The 27,350-nt window shown below is 45.2% G+C and overlaps 1 protein-coding gene across 2 annotated transcripts; it reads left to right on the forward strand.

The window, feature by feature from the left end:
- Positions 1-589: 589 nt before the first annotated feature.
- Positions 590-26,408, forward strand: POMT1 (protein O-mannosyltransferase 1). 2 transcript variants are annotated; one of them, XM_033137577.1, is made up of 20 exons: positions 590-643; positions 1,774-1,918; positions 2,688-2,794; positions 3,642-3,692; positions 5,066-5,212; positions 6,864-6,975; positions 8,769-8,834; positions 10,237-10,330; positions 11,173-11,328; positions 12,079-12,209; positions 13,289-13,384; positions 14,973-15,065; positions 16,506-16,602; positions 17,479-17,571; positions 18,219-18,339; positions 19,547-19,644; positions 21,368-21,481; positions 22,957-23,083; positions 24,166-24,343; positions 25,807-26,408. In XM_033137577.1, exons 2-20 carry the CDS (start codon positions 1,797-1,799, stop codon positions 25,979-25,981), a joined length of 2,178 nt encoding a protein of 725 aa, XP_032993468.1. In that variant the 5' UTR covers positions 590-643; positions 1,774-1,796; the 3' UTR covers positions 25,982-26,408. The 2 variants fall into 2 exon arrangements, with proteins under 2 accessions (XP_032993468.1, XP_032993469.1); XM_033137578.1 differs by having other exon boundaries at positions 590-622.
- Positions 26,409-27,350: the final 942 nt, after the last annotated feature.

A 27,350-nucleotide genomic window follows, 5' to 3' on the forward strand; every position in this document is an offset into this window, starting at 1 on the left:
ACCGAAATTGATGAACATGATGACAAACTCAACGTTTGCTTAATGTCAGTGGTTCTGCTCTAGAGAAGAATTTCATTGGGGATACAGCTCTTAAATTGGGTTTATTTTGAGCCCCACTGAAATCAATGGGATGGTGTCATGACTAATTTGTCCTATTGATTTCCACGGGATCTAAATACAAGCAGCAGCCGTTTAAGCAAGCTTCATGCCATACATTTAAAGAGCATGAATACCCGCCCTCCGGAGGATCATGGGAACTGTAGTTCCTCTCTAATAGATGATTCCCACCTACTCTAATAAACTACAGTACGCATGAATTTTTGGGAAGTGCGCAACTTCTGCGCGGAAGGTATATTAGGTCGTATCTCTGTGTTGCTATGGAAACAACCTCCCTTTGCCTCCCATCCCGCCCACCTCGGGGTAGTGCTGGTGACGTCACATCCTGCCTCGCGTCCTCCTTGGTAGCTCTGATGGACGTGAGCCGTCTCTCGTGCTCCCCTCCCTTTTATTAAAAGTGGTACGGCCCATCTCCGCCCTTCAGTAAATGCAGGAGGACGGCAGTATTTCTTGCGCGGGGGGGGGGTGAGGGGCGGGAAAGAGCGGAGAGAGGAAGGAAGAAAAGGTAGCCGCTTGCTGGCTTTGTATGGGTGAAATTAAATTTCCATAACGGGGGCGAGAAATACGGTTTTTTAAAAATAAAATGCGCGCGGGTGGGGGAAAGCGACGTACGTAGAGGGGAAAGGGAGGTTAATCCTGGAGGGGGACATAGGGAAGAGGCCAATTCAGGGAAGAGGAAAGATCTAAGTGGAGCCTCCTTGTTCAGAATATATTTGATGCTGAGGGAACAGAGAAGTAAGGGAAGGGTTTTCCAAAGTTGGGTCTCCAGCTGTTTTGAGACTACAACTCCCATCATCCCAAGCTAGTAGGAGGACCAATGGTCAGGGATGATGTGAATTGCAGTCCAAAAACAGCTGGAGACCCAAGTTTGGGAAACCCTGAAGTAGGAGGTGTCTTTTGTTTAGGGCCATAAATTTGCATAAAATATGCACCTGCTGGGGTGTTTGTGTGTGTAGCTGTATATTATATCAAGTGTTAGTCATAAGTAGACCCATTGAAATGAATGGGCACGACTAATTTAATTTCAGGGGGCCCTACGCAGAATAAAATGACCGGGGCTGAAAAAATAAGGGAAAAGATGAGGATGTCAGAGATCCAAAGCTGCCTTCAGAGTCGAACCAGTAGTCCATCTAGCTCACCGTTATCTAATTTTCCAAACTCTGTACCATAAAATATTATTTTATCAGTCAAAGGGTTTGGGTGCATTCCTGTGCATATTTACTAAAAGTGAGCCCACTGAATTAAGTGATGCATATGGATTGCAGATTTAATGAATTAAAAGGTGAGCCCAAAGCGTCCATTCACAGATGCCTGCTTCATCTCTGCCTTTTTCTAGTAAGCTGCCTTTATGGATGGACAGTCCGGAGGCTGTGACTCATGGAAAAGCATAGGTTTCCACACACACACACACACACCCCTGGGCAAGAAAGAGGCATCACTTTTCAAGGATGCATTCTAGTAAGGCCAAAACACCCAAGGAGGTTACAGAGCAGGGATGGTGAAATGAAATGTGACCTGGAGAGGAGGTATGACTTGGAGGAATCCTGAGACCAGGAAGACAAGCTTCAAGGGCTGCATTTGGTCCCTGGACTTGAGGTTCCCCACTCCCGGAGTGATATTCTTTTAAATAATGACAACAGCTCTCTTTACTTTTAGACTTGACAAAACTGCCAGGCAAGATGCTAGAATTCCTGAAGCACCCAATTGTATTTTCCGTGGAGATCAACATGAATCTGGTGGTTTTGGCTGTGTTGGGATTATTAAGCCGGTTGTGGGCCCTAACCTACCCTCGTGCTGTGGTGTAAGCAAATTCTTTGGTTGTTTATATATATATTTAATGACAGTGATTCTCCTGCACCCCAAGATCCAACTCAGTTGTTTTGTTTTGCCCTTCGTGTAAGAACACGGTGTCACATTCTGTGGAGGCCACCACTGAAGTTGAAAGGCAGACTAAACATATTTTACTGAGTGAATAAAGAAAATAAATCAACTGAATAACAGGCGGTTTGCTATCCTTTAATAATTACATCCTAAATCTGCAGCCTAGGTTACACTGCCCCACCTTCCATCTTCTCCAGGGTTTTCTTCCTCTTTGCAATTTGCAGCCCACCCAGTCAAATAGAATGTTACATAGGAGGTTGCCTTATTATATGTTAGACCACTGATCCATCTAGCTCAGCAGAATGTCTGCTGCATTTCAGATGGGAGTCTCTCCCATCACTACCTGGAGATGCTGGGGAATGAACCTGGGGCTTTGTGCATACAAAGCAAACAATTACTGAGCTACTGCCCTTCCTAAAACATAGTAAGCTGCCCTATACCAAGTCAGACCATTGGTCCATCTAGCTCAGTTACTGTGCATATTAACTGGCAGCCACTGCCCAGGGTTTAAACATGAGTCTCATCCCTACCTGGAGATGCCAGGGATTGAACCTGGGGCCTCCTGCCAGCAAATTTGTTGTCCTTTGCTGAGATTGCTGCAAAACCCGCAGTCGTTCACACTGACAACCCAGTTCCTTGCCCAGCTGCTGAGAAGTTCATTTGCTTTCTGCTTGCTTGTGGCCTTTCAGCTTTGACGAAGTTTACTATGGCCAGTTCCTCTCTCTATATATGAAGCGGATCTTCTTTGTGGATGACAGTGGCCCACCATTTGGTCACCTGCTTCTGGCCTTCGGAGGTAGGGATGGATCTCATTTCTCCTTTGCCATGAGAAAAATAGTTGTGAAGGATCAGCACAAGGAAACAGCGTTACAGGTTTAGAAGCTAGCTGATGGACCATTCAGAATGGATGAAAGGGGGAGGGGGGACCTCTTTAACACCATGCACAGTTAAACTATGAAATTTTCTCCCATGAAATGTAGTGATGTCCATCAGTTTGGATGTCTATGAAGAGGGATTAAACAAACCATGGAGGATAAGGCTATCAAGGGTTACTAGCCATTGTGATATACTGTAGGAGGCAGCATGCCTCTGAGTATCGCAGGTAGGAGGAGTGCTGTTGCACCCTGGTCCTGCTTAGCAGGTTTCCTGTGGGGGCAACTGGTTAGCTACTGTGGTGACAGTCTGCTGGACTACTGGCCTGATCCAGCAGGGCCTGTCTTATGTTCTTAATATTATGATTATCCATACCTCTCCATTTACTGCTTCTACTGCTCTTCATAAAACAAAAAAGTAGAACACCAAACAGTGAATCCAAACGGTCTATGTCTATATACCCAGTTTCTAGAAAAGTGTTCCCTTTGTCATGAATAATATGAGGTGTGTGTGTGTGGGGGGGGGAACTTGCATGTAAACCAATATACTGATATATATGACTGATCTGTTTGATTTTAAAATAGTTTGGGCTCTGTTGAATTGCCACTTTACACAATTTTACACCAAATGCCCAATGACTTGTACACGCTCTTTAATAGTGCCCTTTTACGCATCAAAAGCAAGTCCTATTGTTTCCCTAGCATAAGTATTTTCAGGATTGTAACCTTTGTGTGTGTGGCTGAAATCCTCTTTCCTCCCTTCCATTTTAGGTTACTTGGGTGGGTTTGATGGCAATTTCTTGTGGAACAGAATTGGCGCAGGTAAGAGGTGTATCTGGTTCATCATAGTATGTCAGAGCTAGCTGGAAGTTAATTCCTTTTGTGGAAGGGTACACCTGGCAATAGCTTTTTAGTTCGAGCTACCAACTGACACGCCTGAAAGAGGAACAGGTATAGGGTTGTTTCTTCCAGTTGTCGAAAAGCTTTGTTCTTCCACCCCTCAGCCTCTGGGTTGAAAGTACATCTTTGCCTTCTCCCCCACCCCTTGCAGCCTCTGACAACCGTTCTTTTAAACTTTGAAATATACTCTGATAAGAGGCCAGGGTTCTCTCCTGATTGACATAAGAGCCACACCAGGATTGTGCACAGCCTAATTTTGAAAGCATGAGGGGGAAGTTGCTTCATGATTGACATGTGCCAGTTAATCAACACTCTCTGCAGTCTGGCTCTGAGAAGGGGGTGGAACTGCTTCTGGAGTAGCTAGTTGGTTTTTTTTTAAAGTGTTTCTGCACTGAACCAGAAGAACAGCTGCTGTCCCATCCCTCAGATTTTGTGGAGGAAGATGCATGTCTGTCAGGTGTGCTTCCAAAGCAGTTCATCTGCAGGCACTCTTGAATGGTAGCTGGATGTAGATATAGCATAGTAGGGTTGGAAGAGAGCTCAATGATCATCTTGTCCAACCCCCTGCAATGCAGGAATCACAATTTACGAATCCCTGACATACAGCCATCTAACCTCTGTTTAAAAACCTTAAATGAAGGAGAGCTCAGTGACGGATATCTCAGGAAAGGAAGCTTTCTTGTTCAATCCTAATTGTGAGCAAAAGGCAGTGAGTTGTATGCAGTATCAGTAAAACCACTGAAAATGATGGGTGTGGCTAACTCAGGAGCAGCAACTTCAGTGGCTGTGCTCTGAGTAGGACCAGCATTGGATACAGCCCAAAATACTAGGTATGAAGTTTAAGCTCGTTGTTTTTAGCACACCCTTCCCAAACAACCCAGTTTCTTCCAGATGTTGCCACCTGCAAGTTCCATTAACTAGATATGTAGAATGCTAATGTAAATGTAAATCTGTTTTTAGCTAATCATTTTAATCGTTCTTTGAATTTTTCAAATAACTATTTTATCGATAGTGTTATTGTTTTATTCTTTTTGTAAACCTCAAGCAGTTGTTGTTTGTAATTATGCGGCATATGGATTTTATGAAATAAATAAATGACCCCAACCAGCACTGTTGCATTCCCATCAGCCCTTGCATCACTGGCTGGGGATGGTGGGAGTTGTGGTCCAAAAGCAGCTGTGTTAGCTGGGGATGGTGGTGGTTGCAGTCTGGAAGGTGTCAGGTCAAGGGGGAGGCAGATGGCCATGTGGTGCTCAGTAATTCCTGACTCTTGCTTGTGTCCTGCTCTGTTTCAGAATACAACCCCACTGTGCCAGTTTGGGCCCTGCGGCTGCTACCAGCCTTGGCTGGTGCCTTGTGTGTTCCTCTGGCATACCAGATCCTTGTGGAACTGCATTACTCACACTTCGTTGCTTTTGGAGCTGCCCTGCTGTTTCTGCTGGGTAAGGAATTTCCCCCTTCAGCTATTCTCCTTATTGGGTGCTGGTCACCATCCCTAGAAAGTATGCACACTTTGTAAGCTGCCCTTTACAGAGTCAAGACTGTTTGGTCCATGTAGCTTAACGTTGTCTACATTGACTGGCAGCAGCTCTCCAGAATTTCACGCTGCCCTACCTGGAGATGCCAGAGATTGAACCTGGAACCTTCTGCATGCAAAGCAGATGCTCTGCCACTCTTTGTTTATACTCAGAGCTCTTTACTCATGCTCAAACTAGTAGGTTTTCACAGAGCTTTATGCAAGCTACAGTCATAAACAAGGGTAGCCCACATGGTATGTATGTATGTATGTATGTATGTATATTCCATCTTTATCTCCAAGGAGCTCAAAGTGGTGTACATAGTTCTCCCCCTCCTCATTTAATCCTTACAAAAACCCTGTCAGGTAGGTTAGGCTGAGAGGCAGTGACTGGCCCAGAGTCACCCAGTGAGCTTCATGGCTGAGTGGGGGATATGAACCTTGGTCTTCCAGGTCCTAATCTGACACTGCAGCCTCTGTACTAGACTGGTTCTGGAGCATAGGAAGCTGCCTCCTGCTGAGCCAGACCTTTGATTCATGTAGCTCAGTACTGCCTACATGGGCTGGCAGCAGCTCTCCATGGTTTCAGGCACGGGATGATTCCCAGCTCTACCTGGAGATGCCGGGAATTGAACCTAGGATCATCTGCATGTAAGGCAGATTACTACATCTCCCATCAGCCCCAGCATGGCCAGTAGTTCAGGATGACAGGAATTGTATATCACGTTGGCTGCTCTTGAAATAATGCAAGGGAAGTGCATACAACTGAGTTGTCCTCTATGAGGAAGGTATGCATGAGTGTCCCAGTGCAAATAGTTCTAAGTAAAGCTTTTTATTTCTTTGAATATGACAGTCAAATCCCATTGAATGAGATTAGCAAATCGCCAGTGTTTTCCTGGTGCCTGATCATCAGGCAAACATTTCTGAAGAGGGTGTTCTATACTTGGGATACCCTAACAATTTGTGCACTGTGTGTTTAGAGCAGGGGTAGCCAATGGCATGCCTTCCAAATGTTGGTCTCCAACTACCATAAGCTCCAGATAGCATGGCCAGTGGTGGAGGATCATGGGAACTGGAGTCCAACAACATTTGGAGGGCATCATGTTGTCCAGTTCAGTGCAGGTGTCGGCAAACTTACCAGGCCTCAGGCCGGTTCCTCCAGCGCCAATTGCGCGGAGGGCCAGAGGGTGGGGGAGTGCGCGCCCATACACATGCGCACACGCTATTTCCGCCGCACTTTGGGCCAGTGGAGCACTGGAAATAGCTTGTGCGCCTGCGCACAGGCCTCCTCCGACCCGGAAGTGTGCCGGAAATGATGCTTGCACATGCGCACAAACTATTTCCAGTGCTCCGCCGACCTGGAAGTGGGCAGCCGTGCCGTGCCGGTAAGAGCAGGCAGTGGCTCCGGCCCGTGGGCCTTAGTTTGGGGACCCCTGGTTTAGAGCATCAGGTTCTTGGAATGCTTTGTTTTCCCAGATTTAAAGACTCATTTTGACTTGTTTTCACCACTTTTGACTGAGGGTCAATCACTTTTATTCCAGCTAAGGTGTTCTCTCTTCCTCCTCATTTCGTAACAGAGAACTCCCTGATCACTCAGTCCAGGCTGATGCTACTGGAGTCCATTTTAATCTTTTTCATCCTGCTGGCAGTTTTATCTTATCTGAAGTTCTACAACTCGCAGAAGCAAAGGTAAAAGGTGGCACAGAATTCTTTTTAGTAAATAAAGTAAAATAATTTGACAGTGAGACATAATAGTGACCATTGTTGGCTGATCCAACCAGAAAAAGTGGAGACTTTGGTTGAAGTTTTCTGAGTTAGATGGGATTTTTGAAGCCAATTGTAAAAGCAAGGAGTAGCTGTGGATTCCTACTTCCTTTCCCCGGCAAAGAGGAGAGCAAAGTGAAGCTGGTGCATATCTTGACTTAATAAGCTGGGACACACTGACGCAAACTGGGCCGGTGTGCACATCTTGAGGTTTTTAATTTGTGCTAATTGCTGTTGCATATAAATAAATATATAGCAATGGATATCTTGCCTTGCTTAGAAGGGTTCTGTGTGGTGCCTGAGCATTGGCTGGAGGGGTGTGGAGGGACTGAATTGACACTCATAATTCATTTTATTCATCCAGTCAGATTTCTAGCCTGAGGATGTATTTACTTCTGTCTCTAACTTGTTTATTATAAAAGTATATCCTGGTCTTCATTGCCCACTTGGCCACTGTGCCTGTGTTTGTCTGAGGGACATGACTGACACCTGTTTAGACCATGCTGGGTGTGCAAGCTAGACTAGGAGCATAAGGAGCTGTTTTACACTGAGACAGACCTTAGGTCCATCTGCTGCCTACAATGACTGGCAGCAACTCCCCAGGATTTCAGGCAGGGGCCCCTCCTTGCCCTACCTTGCTACAAAAGCTGAGCCTGCTGAAGAGGCCAGAGACCACCTTGGCTGTCTCTTTGTGGAGACCCAGGTCATTGAGCCTGAGCTTCCACAGCCGCTGCCTGCCATGAACCACCAATGGCAGGATGGCAGCAGCAACAGCAGATATGTTCTGTGCTTATGATAATTATTTTGTTCACTTGCTAATTACGCTGTTTTAAATGTGTATGTTATATCTGACTTCCTTTAGTAACGATTTCTTTTGAAATGTTCTAAGATAAAAAAAATGTTGGGGTTGACCTTGCTGCGTTAAAGGAGCAATCAGGCATGTATGATCTGGCTGAGATTCTTGCATTGCAGGGAGTTGGACTTGATGACCCTTGGGGTCCCTTCTCACTTTATGATTCTGTTCTGTGTGGTTGACATCTTTTGTAATGTTTTGTTTTGAAATCTTTTAAGGTAATATTTTAGTTTCCAGTTAATTATATTGCTTTGTGTGTATACTTGACTTGCTTCAGTAATGTTTTATTCTGGATTGTTTCATTTGGTGTTTTAAGGTAGGTTGTAAGCCACTTTGAGACCACCCCCCTTAAAAATATAAAGTGGTATAGAAATGAATAATAATAATAATAATAATAATAATAATAATAATAATAATACCAGATTCCAGCCGGGATTGAACCTGGGACCTCCTGCATGCAAAGCAGATGGTCTTCCACTGAGCTATGGCCCTTTCCAGGAAAATAGGAAGCAGGCTCATACAAAGGCACACCTTTGACCTTTTTAGCTCAGTATTGTCTTTGCTGACTGGCAGCAGTGGCTCTCCAGGAATTCTTCACTCGGAACATTCCTAGCCTTCCCTGGAAATGCTGGGCATTGAACTCAGGACCCTCTGCACCCAATGCAGATGCTTTGCCACTCAGTGGTGGTCCTGGAGGGCTGATATTAGCCAGAGTGCCCAAAATTTCACAGCAGCCACAGACTTTTGCATTTCATCAAGCACTTATTCAGAAGCAGTTAATTGTGATGGGTTTAACTGTTTGCTATATATGTGTGTGTGTGTGTGTGTGTGTGTGTGTGTTTTAATGTTGTCTTTCTTATTCAAGCCCCTTTTCCGCAAGATGGTGGTTCTGGCTCTTGCTAACAGGACTTTGTTGCTCCTGTGCAGTTGGGTAAGCATTCATTTTTTTCCTCTGTCTCCTTTTTCTATTGTACAGTAATTCTCCCCCAAGTTGCTTTGAGTAGGATTTATCTTAAATTTCCTGCCTCGTGATGATTCCTGAATTCCTTATTTATGGTTGTGTTTTTTGTTTTGTTTGTTAAATATTTATGTGCCAATTTTACAGCATTTCTTTATAAAGCAGCTTACAAGAGCAGGATGAGGAATTAAAATAATGTAAAGACAATAAAAACAGAACACAATAACTAGAAAATATAGCGGCCATCCAAAATTGGGGAGGTGGGGTGGATTCCTTTATGGAGAAATGTCAATGGCCTGATAAAAAAGCCCATTTGGAAGGCAAACAGTGGCTTCATTTAATGTTAGGAGAACAATCTATTATAAACCTTGTGCTCACATGTTGTTCCCTCTCTTCTGGGGCCGCAACAAGTTTCCAGCTATATTTTAGATCAACCACAGTTTAACATTACATCTACTATCTAAACTGTGCCTAATCTTAACCACCATTAGTGAAAACAAGCCAGCTTTATAAATGATTACTTATGGAGAGGCCACGTCACAGATAGTTGAAGCTTTCGCAATGTATTCAGATTCCATTGACAGAGTCCCCAGTTATCTTTTCTTTTTGTATGCAATTGATAGGTAATATGCTACAGGATTTCTTGGAATGGATCAGCATTATTTTACTACAATTTAATAACACACTCTATTGACTTCTATGCTTGGGGTCAGTTTAGGTTTTAGGTTAGTCTAAAGCAGAAGCTTTATAAAGCTTTGACCAAACTGCGGGAGGCAGTGGAAGACAAGAGTACCTGGCGTTCTCTGGTTCATGGGGTCATGAAGAGTCAGACACGACTAAATGACTAAATAACAACAACAACAACAACAAAGCAGAAGCAGAAGCTTTTAAACATCCCGTGTGGCAGAGTTGGAGGTTGGGATGGTTGCACACAAGCCCAAGTCTCCTCTTTGTAATGCTAAACCATAGCTTAGTGCTATGTGCAAACACAGCTGTTTCCCTTTTTCATTGAGCTGTTCCCCAGCCTGAGGCACAGTTGCAAGTACCTTGATTTCTAGCTGTTCATATTGAAGAGACTGGTAACTTGGTGCCTGTGGGACTAATTTGGCACAAATTCAAGGGCTCTTCGTGAACAGGCATGAGCATGACAAATGTCAAGAAATGTTCTTTCATACATCTTCCATTCATTTTCCAGGGAGTTACGCAGGAGACCGTTCTCTTGGACTTTACTCTTAGATTGTCAGTGACCTTTAAAAGGTCTGAATTCAGCTCTGCTCTGTTTGGGAACATTCCACACATTTTAAATAATTTACATTTTGGTAGGTCTGAGTGGTTTCAGTGCTATTTATTTATTTATTGATTGCTGCATTCACAGGGTGAAATATATGGGTCTCTTCACGTACATCCTGCTCTTGGCCATTGCAGGAGTCCACTCCTGGCAACTGATTGGTGACCAGAACTTGCCCAATGTAAGTAGCAAAGTGCCTTGTGTATGCATTGCCTGCCTTTAGAACAGGAATAGCCAACATGGGGCCCTCCAGATGTAGTTGAACTATAACTCCCATCAGCCTCAGTCAGCAAAGCCCAATGGCCACGGAAGTTTGGAGCTATTTTTATTTATTAATCAAATCAAATCAAATCAAATGAATAAATTTAATTTTTATTTATTAAATTTGTATCCTGACCTTTCTTCCAAAGGAACTCAAGGAGAGCAGGCATCAAAGTGTTAAAACAACACAATTTAAAACAACAGTTATACAAAATATGACAGAAACCGTGGACAGCATTGTGATTTTAAACACACACACACACACACACACACACACACACACACACTTGTTAAAGTTTCCAGGGCCACCTTGGAAAGAAATTCGCCTCTGGGAACCAAGTCCATCCTGTGTCACAATGACCACCAGCTTTCACAGCCTCAAAATGAGATTTGACTTGTTTATTTATTTAAATTTATATACCGCTCACAAGATCTCAGGGTGGTTCACAGAATAAAATGGAAAATAAAAACACAAGTAAATAATTAAAACAAAAGCAACAAATCCATGTAGGATAAGGCTATCCATGGCTGCTGGTATTACCTCCAGACTCCAGTTACTGCAGAACAGAAATGGGAGAGGGGCTATTGCCTTCCTGCCCGGCCTGTGCATGTACTGGAGGCATAAGATTGACTGTGGGAAACAGGAAGCTGGAATGAGAGGTTTTCAGTCACATCCCATAGGGCTCTTCTGAGTTGTCCATTCTTGTTTCTAGGTGTGAAAAGCAACCTTTTTGGGGGGGGGGGTTTCCTCTTTCCTCCTAGATGTCTCTGCTGTGCCACTTGCTAGCCAGAGGTCTGGCCCTGGTGATCCTCCCAGTAGCCACATACATGTCTTTCTTCTACATCCACTTGGCTTTGCTGTATCGCTCAGGGCCACATGACCAGATCATGAGCAGTGCTTTCCAAGCAAGTTTGGAGGTAAGGAATGGGAGATGGGGCAGGGGCTGCAGAGGCAGAGGAGGGGTCTGTTTCAGAAAGAATGCACTAAGATTTAAATTTGTAAAGAATAATTGTTGTTCACATGCTTTTATTGGCATTTTCCTTTTTGCTGGGAAATCAGTTCAATACACTCCATGGGAGCCCTGTTAACTATGCAACCATTTCTGGGTCCTGAGCTATGTTTTAAATGAGTTCAGTCCCATCTACAAATGATTCAACCAATGAGGATATTCATGAAATGCATAGGAACGTGCTTTACACCGAGTGAGACTGTTGTTCCTTCTAGCTCAGTATTGATCCAACTAGTTCAGCATTGTCTCTACTGTATTTCAGACAACAGTTTCTCCCAGCCTTTCTGGGTGATAAACCTGGAGCCTTCTGCATGGAAGGCAGGTTCTCTACTGACAATGAGCTACAGCCCTTTCCCTAAAGCATGGGAAGCTTTCCTATACCAAGTCAGACCATTGGTTTATCTAGCTCAGTTGTTTTCTACACTGACTGGCAGCAGTTCTCCAGCATTTGAGGCAGGGGACATTCCCACCCCTACCTGGAGATGCCATTGAAGATTGAACCAGGTATCTTCTGAATGCAAGCAGATGCTCTGTCACTGATCTGTGGCCCTTCCCAAATAGAGGCTACTTAGATTCTGGTGTGTGCTTGGGAATAGCAAAGGACAACATTAAAATCAGGTGTTTCCATTTGTTCTCCACATTTTGCGGCTCTTTCTAGGGTGGTCTCGCTCGGATCACGCAAGGCCAGCCTCTGGAGGTGGCATATGGCTCCCAGATTACCTTGCGCAACATCCTGGGGAAACCCATGCCCTGCTGGCTGCATTCTCACAAGAATACTTACCCTATCAGGTGAGAGAGAGGAGAGATCCTTTGCCCTAAGTCAGGGTGACACAGAGGACATTGTGTCTGACTTTGGTGTCTCTTAATTACTTTAATATCTGGAGCAATACCTTAGTGAGATTTTTTGTTTCATTGAATTTCCAAAATAGCCTTTGGGTTGAACAAACTGCCTCTGGACTTGTGAGTTTTGCAATCATGGAATAGGTTTCTTTTGCACTGTGTGTAGTAGGGAAGGGGACTTTGGGTGGTTCCTTCCTGCTTTTAGTGGACTACAACTCCCATCACTCCTGACAGTTGCCCATACTGGCTGCAGGGGCTTTTGTGAGTTGGAGTCTAACAATAGTTTGAGGTCATCAGGTTGTGTTGCTGAACTACAACTCCCATCTTCCCCTTTCCATTGGCCATGCTGACTGCAGGGGCTGATGGGAGCTGGAGCCCACTAACATCTGGAGATCTTCCAGATTCCCCAGCCTTACCTAAGCATTACCTCTTTCCATGGAGGAATGTCTCTTCTAAATAGAAGCATTGTTCTGTCTCTTGCAGATAATGCTAGTTGTTAGATCAGGGGATGGAGTATCCTTGGTTTCCAGGTGTTGCTGGACAACAACTCCTGTCATCCCTGACTATTAGTCATGCTGGCTGGAGGCTGATGGGTGTTGGAGTCCAGCAACATCTGGAGGGCACCAGATCCCTTGCTCCTATTCTGTGTAATCCACAGGATCACAGGAATTTCAGAAATTGTGTTGACTACCCCCACTACCAGAGCAAGCCAGCCTTTTTAATGCAGCGAGGGGTCACACCTCCCCCCTCGGCTGGGCTGTTGATTGAGATTTACTCCTAGTATCCAAACCAGAGGCAATCATGCCTCAGAATACTAGTTGCAGGAAATCACAGGAAGGGAGTGGGCTCATTGTGCCCAGTTCCTGCTTGTGGGTTTTTCCTCAGGTGTCTGGTTGGCCATTGTGATAACAGGAGGGTGGCCTGATGTGGCAGAACTGTTCTTATGTTCTTAACTCCTGAATTATTGCCTGATTCATGTGATGCTTTGGGAGTGAATCTTTCCCACAAGTTCCATTCTTGATCCCTAGGTATGAAAACGGCCGTGGAAGCTCCCACCAGCAACAAGTCACCTGCTACCCTTTCAAGGACGTCAACAACTGGTGGATCGTGAAGGACCCTGGGATGTAAGTAGACAGACATTTCTCTAAAAAGGGGGGGGGAGGGTTGGAAGCCCCCTTTTCAGGCCCAGGACTGCATTCTCTTTCTGAGCAACCTTTCCAAACTATGCAAGAGAGGAAAAAACAACAGATATTGATCTGCAACCTTTATGCATTTTTTAACAAAACTGAGCTGGGATCGGCATGGGGGTGCAAGATTTATTTTGATTTGGGTTTTTTTTGTTTTGGTTTTTTTAAGCACAAGGATCACGCCAGGTGTGTTTATAAGCTGAAATTGTAGATATTATCTAATGGGTTGAGAGTGGCCAGCACCTCATGTCGTGATCAACAGAGGGGCCCTTGTGATAGTTTTGCCTCACTCAGAAGCTTGGAGTGGTGGCCCAGGAAAGGGCCTTCTCTGTGGCAGCCCCTCAGTTGTGGAATCCCCACTCCTTCCGCATTGGTGTGCCTGGCACTTTCACTATACAGTTTTTGGCAAATGCTGAAGGCGCGCCTCTTTTACCCTGGCCTTTGACACCGGGGATACATATTTTTAGGACCCACCCTATTTTTGTGATTGTCAAATTGGTTTTAAACTGTTTTTCATGTTATATTTAAAATTGTTGCAACCTGCCCTGGAACCTTAGGGTGAAAGGTGGGTAATGAATCAGTAGTGACGATGATAATTGTGATGATCCTTCTACTGCTCTCTGATATTTGTAAAACCAGCAGTTATTTTGAGCTTCCTCTGGATTACCAGTTCTCTTAGGTGTCTTTATTATTTTCTTGTATTTATCCCATGTACATCCTACCCTTCCTCCCAAAGAGTAAAATAAAAACATAGCTAAAACATTTTGAAATGTTTTTGAAAATTACCTACTCTCACAGCTACTAATTTCAAAGCTGCCTGGAAACAATATCCTTTCAGCCATCAAATGGTGAGAGTTTTTGAATCGCTCCTGAATGTTAATAGGGAGGCAGGTGTACCTCATTCCAGAAATGAAAAGACGCTGTCACTGGTCAATGCCAACCAGGCAGCATCCAGCACCACCACCAACAGTGCCTCCCCCTGCCAGTCAAAGGGCTCAAGATGGCTGATGTTAAAGGAGACACTCCTTTAGGTACTTGAGTCCCAAGCCGACTGCAGCACTGCTTGACTCCCGTGGTGGCTGGTGCCCACTGGGACTCATAGGGAGGAATTCAGGGAGCGGAACCGTAGATGGCGGCAGAGCAAATGACAGGCAGAGCCCACCAATTCTGTCCCCCTACCCCATCCTCTACAAGGGGCAATACGGAGACTGAGGAGGAGGAAGCTGACAGGCAGAACCACTCCTTGAGCTGGTTGTAAGTAAAAAAAACAGGCAGGCAGGGGCTAGCTGAGAGCAGACTGAAACTGGTGGGGCAGTTCCCTTATTTGTCCTAATGGACCACCCTCCACTGCTTGACACCCTCAGACATATTTCTCCTGGTTTTTTAGCTTAGGTCTGGTTTTCTCTTTCTTTTCTTGAACATTTCACTTACCTCTTTCCTGGCTAATTACTTGGACCTGCTCCATTTTGGTATTTCCAGGCATGCTAACTCCCCCTGTATCATCTTTGCACATCTCTCCAAACAGGCAGCAGCTGGTGGTGAGCAACCCCCCTCGCCCTGTGCGCCACGGCAGCATCGTGCAGCTTGTTCACGGGATCACAACTCGCTACCTCAACACGTAAGTAGCCCTTGGCTCTCAGCAAGGTTGCTCCTGCCCCCAGCTGCAGTGATTCAGCTTTGTTCAGGTGGTAATTTACAGTAGACATCCAGCATTTTAAAAAGAGGGGAGATCTGGCAGGCATGTGCAGGTAAACAAGAACATAGCTCAGTTGGTTAGAGTGTTGTGCTGACAATGCCACGGTTGCAGGTTCAGTCCCCATGATTCTACTTGATAAGAAGAACTTAGCTATTGAATCAGGCCAAAAGCATCCTGATTCCTGGCAACTGGTGTCCGGAACCATACTTACTGCAACAACAGAGGTAGAACATAGCCGTGGTGGCTACTAGTATCCTTATCCTCTGTGAATTTGTCAACTCCCCTTTTAAAGCTATCCAAGTTGGGAGCCACCACTAAATCTTTTTTTTTTAAATGAATTTATTCGTATTTCAAGAAAATACGAAAAAGAAAAAGAGAAATATATACAAAATACAAACGACAAAATACAAAAAAAAAAAACTTATACAAAACATAAAACACATCTAAAACAACAAAACACCTATTTAACTATTTTAATCTTATTTAGAATCTTACTTGGGGGACTTCCTCACGTCCTCTCTTCTGCGTTCATTTCAAATATACTGTAGTAGCTTTATATCTACTTTAGCAACTAATCTTAATCATTGTCTATCATCTTATAACTATCACCTTATTCTTAACAAAATACAGAAAATATAAAAATCACAATTATATCTTCTTATGTCCTATTTTAAACTAACATTTTAATGCTATCGCCTATAATGTCCACTGATTTCAAATTCAAATATCTAACTTTTCACGTCGTTTCAGATATTCTTTAAATTTCTTCCAGTCTTCTTGCACCTTCTCTTCCCTCTGGTCTCGGAGTTTCGCGGTCAGTTCTGCGAGTTCCATATGCTCAATCAACTTAATCTGCCAGTCTTCCACTGTTGGTAGTTCTTCAGTTTTCCAGTTTTTAGCAATTAAAATCCTTGCAGCTGTCGTGGCATACATAAAAAATGTTCTATCTTTGTTGGGGATCTCATGATTGGTCATGCCCAGCAGAAAGGCCTCTGGTTTCTTAATAAATGTGCTTTTCAACACTTTTTTAAGTTCATTATAAATTTTCTCCCAGAAGAGGGAGCCACCACTAAATCTTGATGAAAGCAAGTTCTGCTCCTAAGCCATGAAGGGGGTTTAAAGGTCAAAACCAGCATTGGGAAGCTGGTTTGGGGGTGGGGTCAGTACAAATTGCCAAAGCACAGAGTGTAACAATCACATGGCCCTACTGCCATTAAAGTAATTGAGCAGCTACTTTCCCCCCCTTTAATGGCAGTTTCTCAGAAGCAGCTTCAAGGAACAGCACAGGTCAGGTGCTGAAGTAGCCCCGTGGAGAGGCTTTAAGGAATCTGCAGCAGCTCTTTTATCCCTCTGCCTTTACAGACATGACGTTGCTGCACCCCTGAGCCCTCATTCCCAAGAGATTTCCTGCTACATTGATTACAACATTTCCATGGTGGCTCAGAACCTCTGGAGAGTGGTGAGTTGTCGATCGGAGGGAAGGGGAATCACACGCCCCATATTCTCCAATCTGAGATGAGCAAGGCTTCTTAAAGACTGTCCTCACAATAGGGATGGAGAAACCTGTCAATTTTGGTTCCTTATTTCGCATCACGGCGATGGCTCACGCATTCAGTTCAGTAATCTTTGTGCACAGGTGGGAGGAGCAGACTCTCTTTTGAAACACCCAGATGTTGCAGTGGGAGGAAGACCCAGACACATGTACTCCTTTACTCACGCCCAATCCTGCCTGCTTTGCACTGTCAAGGCATTCTTGGTGACGTTAAACTACCATCCTTCCAATGATTATATAATGCAAACATAGAATTAACATGTTGTGCATTTAAACCTAAACGTTGAGAACAGGGTTGTGGGGAACCTCAGGCCTGGGGGGTGAATGTTGACCTCCAGACCTCTCTGGCTGGTCATCAGGATTCTTGTCAGGTGATACCCCCTCTTGCTAAGCCACACTCCTCTTTAGTCCTGCTCCATGCCCCTTTTCAGTGCTTTGCCTGGTTGAAATGTGTTCTTGAACTGTGATCAAGTTTCTTCCTTGCCAAAATGAAGAACAGGCATTTGTGTGTGTAACACTGGAATAAATATATCCTCCTGTACAAAGGTGAAATTTACATTCATGGCTCCGCTCACTACTGGCATGTGTCCCTTAGAGAAGCTTGCTCAAAAGGCTTTCCCAGCCCAGTTTTAGGGGGAGAGGTGAAAGGGAAGGAGTCTCTCAAACAAACCCACATTAAATACCCGCAGGCTGTGTTTCTTGGCTGGAAAAGTCAGCTCAGCTGCAAACACGCTCAACTATAAAAATGATCGAAATTCAAGTGCTAACTTGCTATTGTTGCAGGAAATTGTGAACCGAGACTCGGATACAGATGTCTGGAAAACAATCCTGTCTGAAGTAAGGCTTGTCCATGTGAACACCTCGGCAGTGCTAAAGGTATGTGGGTTTTGGAGTTTCCCCACCCCTGGGGAGCTTCCCACCAGGAATTGTCCAGAGGCACAGCAGGCAACCCCCTTCATGACTGGCTACTTTGGGCTCCTGGAAGCCTTTATTCATTTGATTTATTACATGCTAACTCAGCCTTGCCCAACCTGGAACTCTTGTTCTGGACTAGGAAGAGCTTGGCTACTGGATCAGGCCAGTGGCTGAGCTAGTCCAGCATCCTGTTCCCCAAAGGGAAGCCCACAGGCAGGATCTGAGCACAACCCTCCCCTCCTGTGGTTTATAGAAACTGGTATTCAAGAGCATACTGCTTCTGACTATGTAGATAGGACACAAGCACCATGGCGTTTAGCCATTGCTAGCCTTCTCCTCCATAAATTTGTCCAGTCCTCTCTTAAGGCTACGTGGTCATCATCACTGCCTCTTGCAAGAGTGAATTCCGAAGCTATAACTCAGTGCTGTGTGAAGAAGTACAACTCCCATCAGCCCCTGCCGGTGTAGCCAGTGGTGAGGCATGATGGAGGTTGTAGTCCAGGAGCATCTGGAAGGCACCAGGTTTTGGCTTGGGAATGAAAGACAGCTGGCATATTAACCAGCCTTCTCCCGCACAATCAGTTTTCTCTTCTTTCACTATCCTGCAGCTCAGTGGCGCATCTCTACCCGAGTGGGGCTATCGGCAGCTGGAGATAATTGGGGAGAAGATTTCTAAAGGCTACCACCAGAGCATGCTGTGGAATGTGGAAGAACACAGATATGGGAAAAGTCAGTTCAAAAGCTAAACACTCTTTAAGACCATTATGCAGGCCTGGGAGAGTCTCCTGTCTGAAACCCTGGAGAGCTGCTGCCAGTCAGTGCCAACAGCACTGAGCTGATGTAGCATTGGTCTGACTCGGGTTCCTATTTAAAACCAGCTTTTATAATGCTTGCTCAAGAATTACCCCAGTCAGGAGCAATCACTAAGCAGCAAGGTCCTTTGGGTTCTCAGTAAATGGAGGGCAACAAACCCTTAAGGAGCAGAAACAAGCTTTTTTAACTGCTATAATAATAAGCATAGAAACAGCAACAGGTGTTAGTGTACAAAGTGAAGATAATTAAAAGATATAAATTTAAAGATAAAGTTGCTAAGCTAGTTCAGCACCTATCATTTCTGCCAGTGAGATTCCCGGAACCAGTGACAGCTCCACTCTTACTTAGGCCAAAATATGCTTGACACTTTACCTGTCTAAGCTGAAATCTCATCACTGGGGCTGGGGCCTTGTATATTTTTATTATTATTTATTATTATTTACTGAATTTATATACCACCCTATACCTGCATCTGTAGAGGTCCTGTGCCAAGATTATGTAGTCTTTGATATACAGGTGCTCATGATGCCATCGTTTTCTCATCCACTTCTAAGGGTATGTCCTTGGAGATCACACTTTGAAGTTGTCCTCTTCCTGATCTTCCTGTTATATTCTCTGGCTGGCATCCTTGAACTTCTGCCATTACTTATGTTACAGCAAATATATAAACAATAGAAACTACAGCTGCATCAGAGGACAGGAGAAGCACCACCTAGTGCCTGTTTCTCTGACACTACAGATCTTTATTCAGGACCATGAGGACTAGTACCTTGTGTTTACTTTTAGGGAAAGGCCCATAGTTCAGTGGCAGAGCACCTGCCCTTTATGCAGAAGATCTCAGGTTCAGTCCCTGGTATCTCAGTTTAGGGCTGGGAGAGATTCCCTGCCTGAAACATTGGAGAGCCGCTGCCAGCCAGAGTACAGAGTATTGAGCTACATGGACCCCAATGGTCTGTATAAGGCAGCTTCCCATGTTCCTTTGGAACGAGTTTCATCCAAGGACCTGCATGCTTTTAGAACTTTTTTTAAAAAGTGTTGTAGGGAAGCTTACCACTTCTCTTTCTCCTACCCCCTTACGAATTGGGTTATGTCTCAGACCAGTTTGTTTTGGCTTCTCTTCCAGGCCAGGAACAGAAGGAGAGGGAGGTGGAACTGCATTCCCCAACGCAGATCAGCATCAGCCAGAACCTCAGTTTCATGGCCAAGTTCACAGAACTGCAGGTGAGAAGCAGGGAGAGGCTGGAGGCAGCAAAGAGTAGAGTGGAGGAATCTCCCCACTGAAGCCCAGTGCAGGAGCCACCCAGTTGGCTTCCGGATTGAAGCCTTGCACCTTAAAGAAGACAGAAAGACCAGCCTGTTCCCATAGGAGAGCTTGGCATTGAGCTCACCTGTGGAAAACCTCCAGACAGTGTTGATGGGAGTTGTATTCTAACCCGGTGCCCTCCAGAGGTTTTTGGGCTCCAGTTCCCATCAGTCCCAAACAGGGGATGATGGGAGTTGTAGTCCAACAAGATGCCTGACAGCCGCAGGTTCCTCCTCCCTCCAGCTTCACAGGCTGACACAAATAGATTTTTAAAATGTTTTATTATTGCTGTTTCATTTGCAGGTAGAAAAGCGATTGTAAGGTGAATAGATTGGGCATTGTGTGTGACTCACAGAAGGGGCTGGTTGGGCCAGACAAGCTGCTTTGGAGGGAGAAGACCCCAGGCCCAGTACCTGGTATTTCCATTTAAAGGATGTGAGATACCTGGGCTGGGAAATCCTCTCACTTGAAAGCCAAGCACCTCATGGTGAATCAGCAGAGACACAGCACTGGGCTGGGTGGACCCAGTGGTCTTGCTCAGTATAAGACGTAGGGCCAGGGAAGAGGCCCCTCTTGCCCTCCAGATGTCTCTGGACTGCAACTCCTTCCCTTCCCTTAAGGTTGATGGGACCTGGAGGGTCCAGCATCATCAGGAGGGTTGCAAACACTCTTGTCTGTGATAGCAGACAGTGGGAATGGGTTGTGTCTCCTTTGTATCCATACATCCTCAGCTTCATTCCTGGTATCTTCACCCGAAAGGATCTCAGGTACCCAGCCTGGGAAGGACTTGAGATGCCTTGATAGCTGCTGACTCTGATTGTTTATTAGTCTACTTTATATTTACTTTGTTATTACATTTACCAAATCATGGAGATCAGGGATTCCCCTATGGCTCAGATGCCCAGCTCATGCTTATCTGCTTCCAGTACGGTGGGCCAAACTTTATGGAATCTGCGAGAGGCTCCTGACTTGTTGAACTTCTGGCACCCACTGAAGACTATTTCCCCCCCTCACCTTTAAATTCTATCAAGCATTTTAACTGAATCTTGATTCTGTCATTTTAACTGATTTTTATTTTTTGTGGTATTGCATTTCTTGTACATTACTTCAGAGATGATTGTAAGTAAGGCAGTATAGAAGTTGTCCAGATAAATACATTATAAATATTTGTAGTTCCAGAGACTTCAAGATGGCATACATGGTTATCCCCTGTTTGTTTGTTTGGTTATGTATTGCATTTATATTCCTCCTGTTTCTGCAAGGAGATCAAGGTGGCATACACAGTTGTCCCCCCCCCCTCGTTTAATCCCCACATCAACCCTGTGAGATACATTAGGCTGAGAAACAGTGACTGGCCCTAGATCTCCCCTGAGCTTCCTGTGGCCAAGTGGGGATTTGAACCCTGGTCTCTGAGGTCTTAGTCTGATACTCTGACCACTACACCAGGGGATGTTGCTGAACTTTGTAACCTGCCTGTCCCCCAAATCGTCAAAAGTGATTTGCTGGTGAGTAAGTAAGTTCTCATTCATAGAAATATATTGCCCTGCTCATTAGTTTGCAGTGCTAATCAGGATTAGGCCAGGGAACTGGTTGTAGCTGTATTGCTCTGAGAAGTTCTTAGTTGTCCTGTTCTGTTCTCAGTGGAAGATACTTACTCTGAAAAATGAAGACACAGAGCACAAATACAGCTCTTCTCCCCTGGAATGGATTACCCTGGACACAAACATCGCCTACTGGTTCCACTCCACCTCGGGGGTAGGTTAATCCATTAACTGGCATTATTTATATATTGTCTTCCAACAAAAGAAATGTTGTCTGTTTGGTTTCAGTGTTTGGAAACTGCCTTGCACTGAATCCAGCCGTTGGTGCTCCTAGCTCAGTATTGTCTTCACAGACTGGCAAGTGAACCTGGGTCCTCCATGCAAAGCAGGATGCTCTGTTGCTGAGCTTTGGTCCTCCTGATACATTAAAAAATACAATAAAGCTCCAAGTTTTAAAACCAGAAAGATTAAAACAGAGACTAAAAAGCCCTGTTGGAGAGCAGCTGGACAGAGAGCCACAGAACTGGACAATAAGGTAAAGGTAAAGGGACCCCTGACCGTTAGGTCCAATTGCGGATGACTCTGGGGTTGCGGCTCTCATCTCGCTTTATTGGCCGAGGGAGCTGGCGTGCAGCTTCCGGGTCATGTGGGTAGCATGACTAAGCCGCTTCTGGCGAACCAGAGCAGCGCACGGAAACACCGTTTACCTTCCCGTTGGACCGGTACCTAGTTATCTACTTGCACTTTGACGTGCTTTCCAACTGCTAGGTTGGCAGGAGCAGGGACTGAGCAACGGGAGCTCACCCCGTCACGGGGATTCGAACCGCCAACCTTCTGATCGGCAAGCCCTAGGCTCTGTGGTTTAACCCACAGCGCCACCCGCGTCCCCATAGGGTGCATACAATACATTAATTTTTGCTTCTCTTGGCAGAAAGTATAAATAGGTGAAGAGGCCCATAGAAGTGTCTTATCACAGCTCCGTCTTTATTTTATTTTTGCATCTGTTTCTTCACATCTGAAAACTGGAGCGCATCATTCATTTGTGTGTGTGTGGGGGGGGGGGGCTGGCTTTTAAAAACTAAGGAGGAACCTGCCTGTACAAGGTTGCAACTTGCCAGTTGCCTGTGGCAAGCAGAAAACTGCTCCCAGGTGGCCAGGCCTTTGAAAATGTGGGATCCGCCCTTTAGGCCAGAAGTGGCTTATTCATGCTGGCCACATGACCCGGAAGCTGTACACTGGCTCCCTTGGCCAATAACGCAATATGAGCACCGCAACCCCAGAGTCGGACACGACTGGACCTAATGGTCAGGGGTCTCTTTACCTTTACCTATGCACCCTATGATTCTGTGGGAGTACAGAAAAAGGTAATGTAGTAAGGAATGCAGACCCCAGCTTCCTGGGACTTAAAAAAGAACCCAGGCTTTTGGTCCTAATGGATGTGAAAGTTTGCTTGGAAGTGTGTGGACTATATATTTGGAAATTTCAGAATTCAAGAGCTGTTTTCTCTCTCTCCATTGGATGAAAATGGCTTTAATGCACCTCTCCTGGATTAGGGGGGAAATGAAGGTAAATTGATGTCAAGGATAATGGGAATTGTAGTTTAAAGCATCAGTGGTGGGGGAGTCGCCAGGATGGGGAAGGCAAATTCCACAGCAGTACTTTCAACATTGCTGGTTATTGGTCCTCTAGGCCCAGATCCACCTTCTGGGGAACATCGTCACCTGGATGTCTGCCAATGCAGCCACTGCTGCATACACGGCTCTGTTCCTGTGGTACCTGCTCCGGCGGAGACGGAATATCTGTGACATCCCTGAAGGTCAGATATTTCGACTATCATCCCACCTCTTGTTTGTTTATTTCATGACCTGTTTTACAACTCACAGCTTCAAACATAAATTTATATTCCCATAAACAGCTTGCAAAGTAGCAAGAAAAAAATTTAAACTGTAATTAAAAAAATACCACCGCAACAACCCTGCAAGGTTGGTTAGGCTGAGAGACAGAAGCTGACCCATGATCACCCAGTCAGCTTCACGCGCCCGACAGTGGATTTGAACCTGCATAAAACTGATTGGGGAGAACTTGAGCTCCTTGGAGGGAAGTCAGAATATAAATGGAATGGAATTAACACTCCCTTATTAGTAAGGGCTGCAAGCTCAGTGGCAGAGCACCTGCTTTGCATTGAGAAGGTTCAATCCCTGGCATCTCCACGTAGGGATGAGAGTCCCTTGCCTTAAACCCTGGAGAGCTGCAGCCGGTTAGTGCAAACAGTATTGCACCAGATGGACCTACATTCTTACTTAATTCAGCACTTTACTGGGAACATGTGAACAAAGACTCCTATATTTTTAGAGGAAAAGCTATAGCTCAGTAACGGAGCACCTGATTTGCATGTAGAAGGTCCCATATTCAATTCCCAGCCTCTCTGGGGAGAGAGAGAGCCAGTGTGGTGTAGTGGTTAAGAGCGGTAGACTCGTAATCTGGGGGACCGGGTTTGCGTCCTCGCTCCTCCACATGCAGCTGCTGGGTGACCTTGGGCTATTCACACTTCTCTGAAGTCTCTCAATCCCACTCACTTCACAGAGTGTTTGTTGTCGGGGAGCAAGGGAAAGGAGAATGTTAGCCGTTTTGAGACTCCTTCGGGTAGTGATAAAGCAGGATATCAAATCCAAACTTCTTCTTCTTCTTCTTCTTCTTCTTCTTCTTCTTCTTCTTCTTCTTCTTCTTCTTCTTCTTCTTCTTCTTCTTCTTCTTCTTCTTCTTCTTCTTCTCTAAATAGGCCTGTGAATGTCACTGCCTGAAATCCTGGAGGTTTCCAGTCTGTGTAGACAGCAATGAGCTAGATCAAGCCATGGTCTGTTTAATGCAGCTCTCTGTGTTGCCCCTTTATCCTGACAGAGGCATGGTGGCAGTGGGTGTCAGCAGGAGGCCTCTGCGTGGGAGGCTGGGCCATGAATTATCTCCCATTCTTCCTGATGGAGAAGACACTCTTCCTCTACCACTACTTGCCTGCTCTCACTTTCCAGATCCTCCTGATCCCTGTTGTCCTGCAGCACACCAGCGAATACCTCTGCAGGTATGACTTCTCTTGCCAGGATTGCTCTCTGCCAGGAGGCTTTATGTTACAGGGGTGTTGACAAAGCTTAGCATGTCCAGAGGCAGTTGACGGCGGGGTCTGAAAACCCAAGTCCTACTAGCAGCAAATGAAAGGCTCAGTGTATGTTTAGCCTGGAGAAGAGCAGATTAAGGGGAGACATTATGGTTGACTTCATATATCAGAAGGGCCTGTTCCACAGAAGATGGAACTGCCCTGTTCTTGTTACTCCAGAGATCAGGATTTGATCCAGTGGTGAAAACAGCAGGCAAGAAGGCTGTAGTTAAGACTTATTTGTTGGCTTGTTGGTTGGTTTATTATATATAGCATTTGTACCCTGCTCTTCAGCCATAAAGGCTCCCAGAGCGGATTACATAATATCAAAACAAGGCACTCCCTACCTGCAGGTTTACAATATTTAAAAAAAAAAACCCACAACACACAAGGGAAAGGGGACAAGGAGGGAAAAGGAAAATCAAAACTCATACACCAATTTCTAGACAGCTGTTTTGATATTGACCAGTTTCCACAGTTCAGAGGCAGGAAGTGCCTGGTAGAGTTGGACCTCCAACACAGCTGATGGTGTAAGCTCTTCTTCCTCTCTCTCCCATTGAGACAGCCTGATGGAATGACTTCCCCCAGATGACAGTTGAAGGACAGGAGGGCTGGCCTGTCTGTCGCAGCCGAGCCAGTGGAGTGAACTCTGTTTCTGAGCTCTCCATTGTGAGATAAGGGCTGTTTAGCAGTGGAATTGACTACCTTAAGGGGTCATCTTGCACTGTGGATCCTGCACTGAACAGGGGCTTGGATCAAATAAAAGCTCTTTCTTCCACATTCTGTGGAGGAGCCTTATGGCTTACCAAGGGAGCAACTGTGTTGGGAGCCATTAGAAGGCTCAGTGTTGGAAAAGACTCCTCTGCCTTGCTTGCAGGTGGTCTCCGCTTCTGTCCCCAGCATCTCCAGATGAGGCTGTGAGTTAGCCCTGCCTGAAACCTTGCCAAACCATGTAGACAATACAGAGCTAGATGAGCCGTTGGCCTGACTTAATAATCCGGCAACTTATTTAAATTAGCCCTTTATTCAGAACCATACAGAGTAGAATCTTACTTCCAGAGGGATAACTGTAGCTCAGCGGTAGGGCACCTGCTTTGCATGCAGGAGGTCCCGGGTTCGATCCCCATCCTCTCCAGGTAGAGCTGGGAAAGACACCTTTCCAAAATCCTGAAGAGCTGCTGCCAATCAGTGCAGACAACACAGAGTTGGATGGGTCAAGCGTCTGACTCTGTATAAAGCAGGTTGCTATGCTTAGAATAACGGTCACTACTTATATAAATTCAAGTGATGTTATTGCAACATTAGGAGGGGCAGAAATTCATTGGTTGAGACAATCTTCCTTTAAACTGCTGGTCCATGTTTGCTTCAGCCTGTGTGTCTATTCTTTATAGATCCAGACTCTCAAAGAGCATGCACAGTGCTCTTGTGGTTGCCTGGTTCTCTTCCGTTTACCTGACCTACCACACATTCCAACCGCTCACCTATGGGAAGCCTCCACTCACCAAAAGTCAGCTCCAGGACCTACGCTGGAAGGACAGCTGGGACATCTTGATCAGCAAACACTAGTCTTGCAAGACGGGCAACGAACAGCCCCCTGGGCAACTTAGCTCACTGATCGTGTCTGCAAACACATGTACTCTGATTGCTTGATGTGAGGACTTAGAACACTCTGTTTCTGGTAAACTAGAGTCCAGGAGGTTGAATATGGTTGGCAGCAGAGTCCATCTCTTGCTGAACCCGGATCAAGTTCTGTGATTCTGCGGCACAGGCAGTCTCGTTCCTCAAGAGGAAAGGGTGATGGTCTCCAGAGAATGTGAAGAGTGCAGAGACACTGCTGGGCAATGTCTCACCTTGGCGTTCTGTGATTAGTCACTGTAAATTATTTTATTTCCTTGTTGGAACTGTATGTATCGTTTTAGAATGAGGGTGGAGCACAATCAGTGAATAAAATGTAGACAAGGGAGGAGAAATAATTGGAAGCTGGGCAGCTTTTTTTAAAAATAGTAACAACTGAAACTTGGCCTAGGGTGCTAATAAAGCAGATGTCACAGAGTGATCTTCAACATGCTCTTGTTTTAAACCCTGCCTTTTAGATAGAGCCTTCCTCCTTAAGGAAGGAGTTTAATGAACTTTTTTTTGCCCTTCACCCTGAAGTGGACTGTTTTATTGAGTGTATTTTGGGAGGACCTTCTCTTACAGATATAACAGAAGTGGCACCTATCCCTGCCAAACAGGGGTCTGCTCAGATTCTGAAAGCACTCCAGCTCATCTCAAGCAGTGATAGGGAACCTGTTGCCCTCCAGGTGTTTGTTGCCCACCGATCCCATCAGCCCTGGCTCTCCTTGCTAGGGCTGATGGGACTGTAGTTCAGAAAACTCTGGAGGGCCAGAACTTACTCATGCCCACATTAGGAGCAGGGTAGCTTAGTATTGCAACAGAGAGTGGGAACCAAAAAGGGCTGAGTTGAGAAGTAGGAATGTTGCCGTGTAGAGAAAGGCAGTATCATTACTTGCATTAGAACAATTGCTCCTCTAAGAGCATTGCTGATGCCTTTCCTCTGTGGCACTGTGTTAAAACACTTGAATACTCCAGACCAGCAAACTGCGAAAACTTCAGCTTTTATAGAGGTGGGCAAACCTGCTGATGATCAATTAAGCAGGGGCATTTGATTAGCAGGACCTGCCTTCTACTTGGTCACTTAAGTCCTATGGAAGCAGTAAGGATGTACTTAAGTTTTTCACAACATGGCTTCCACGTTTTGATTTCATTTTTGTTAAATAAATCATGACACGGTGTAGTATGTCGTGTTGTTGTTCATCTGAGGTTGTATTTATCTAATTTTAAGATTTGGTAAGGAACAGATGATGATGATGATGATGATGATGATGTCCTGATATGTAAAACCACCAAATTCAAAGAGGGTGTACTTTCTTTT

Source organism: Lacerta agilis, chromosome Z (assembly GCF_009819535.1).
Source record: "Lacerta agilis isolate rLacAgi1 chromosome Z, rLacAgi1.pri, whole genome shotgun sequence".
NCBI lineage: Eukaryota > Metazoa > Chordata > Lepidosauria > Squamata > Lacertidae > Lacerta > Lacerta agilis.

Bases quoted from the DNA above. Each gene is read 5' to 3' on its own strand.
- POMT1 (XM_033137577.1), top strand. From the start codon at position 1,797: ATGCTAGAATTCCTGAAGCACCCAATTGTATTTTCCGTGGAGATCAAC. The intron at 1,919-2,687 runs GTAAGCAAATTC...GTGGCCTTTCAG, and splicing joins ACCTACCCTCGTGCTGTGGT to CTTTGACGAAGTTTACTATG. The intron at 11,329-12,078 runs GTAAGGAATGGG...GGCTCTTTCTAG, and splicing joins CTTTCCAAGCAAGTTTGGAG to GGTGGTCTCGCTCGGATCAC.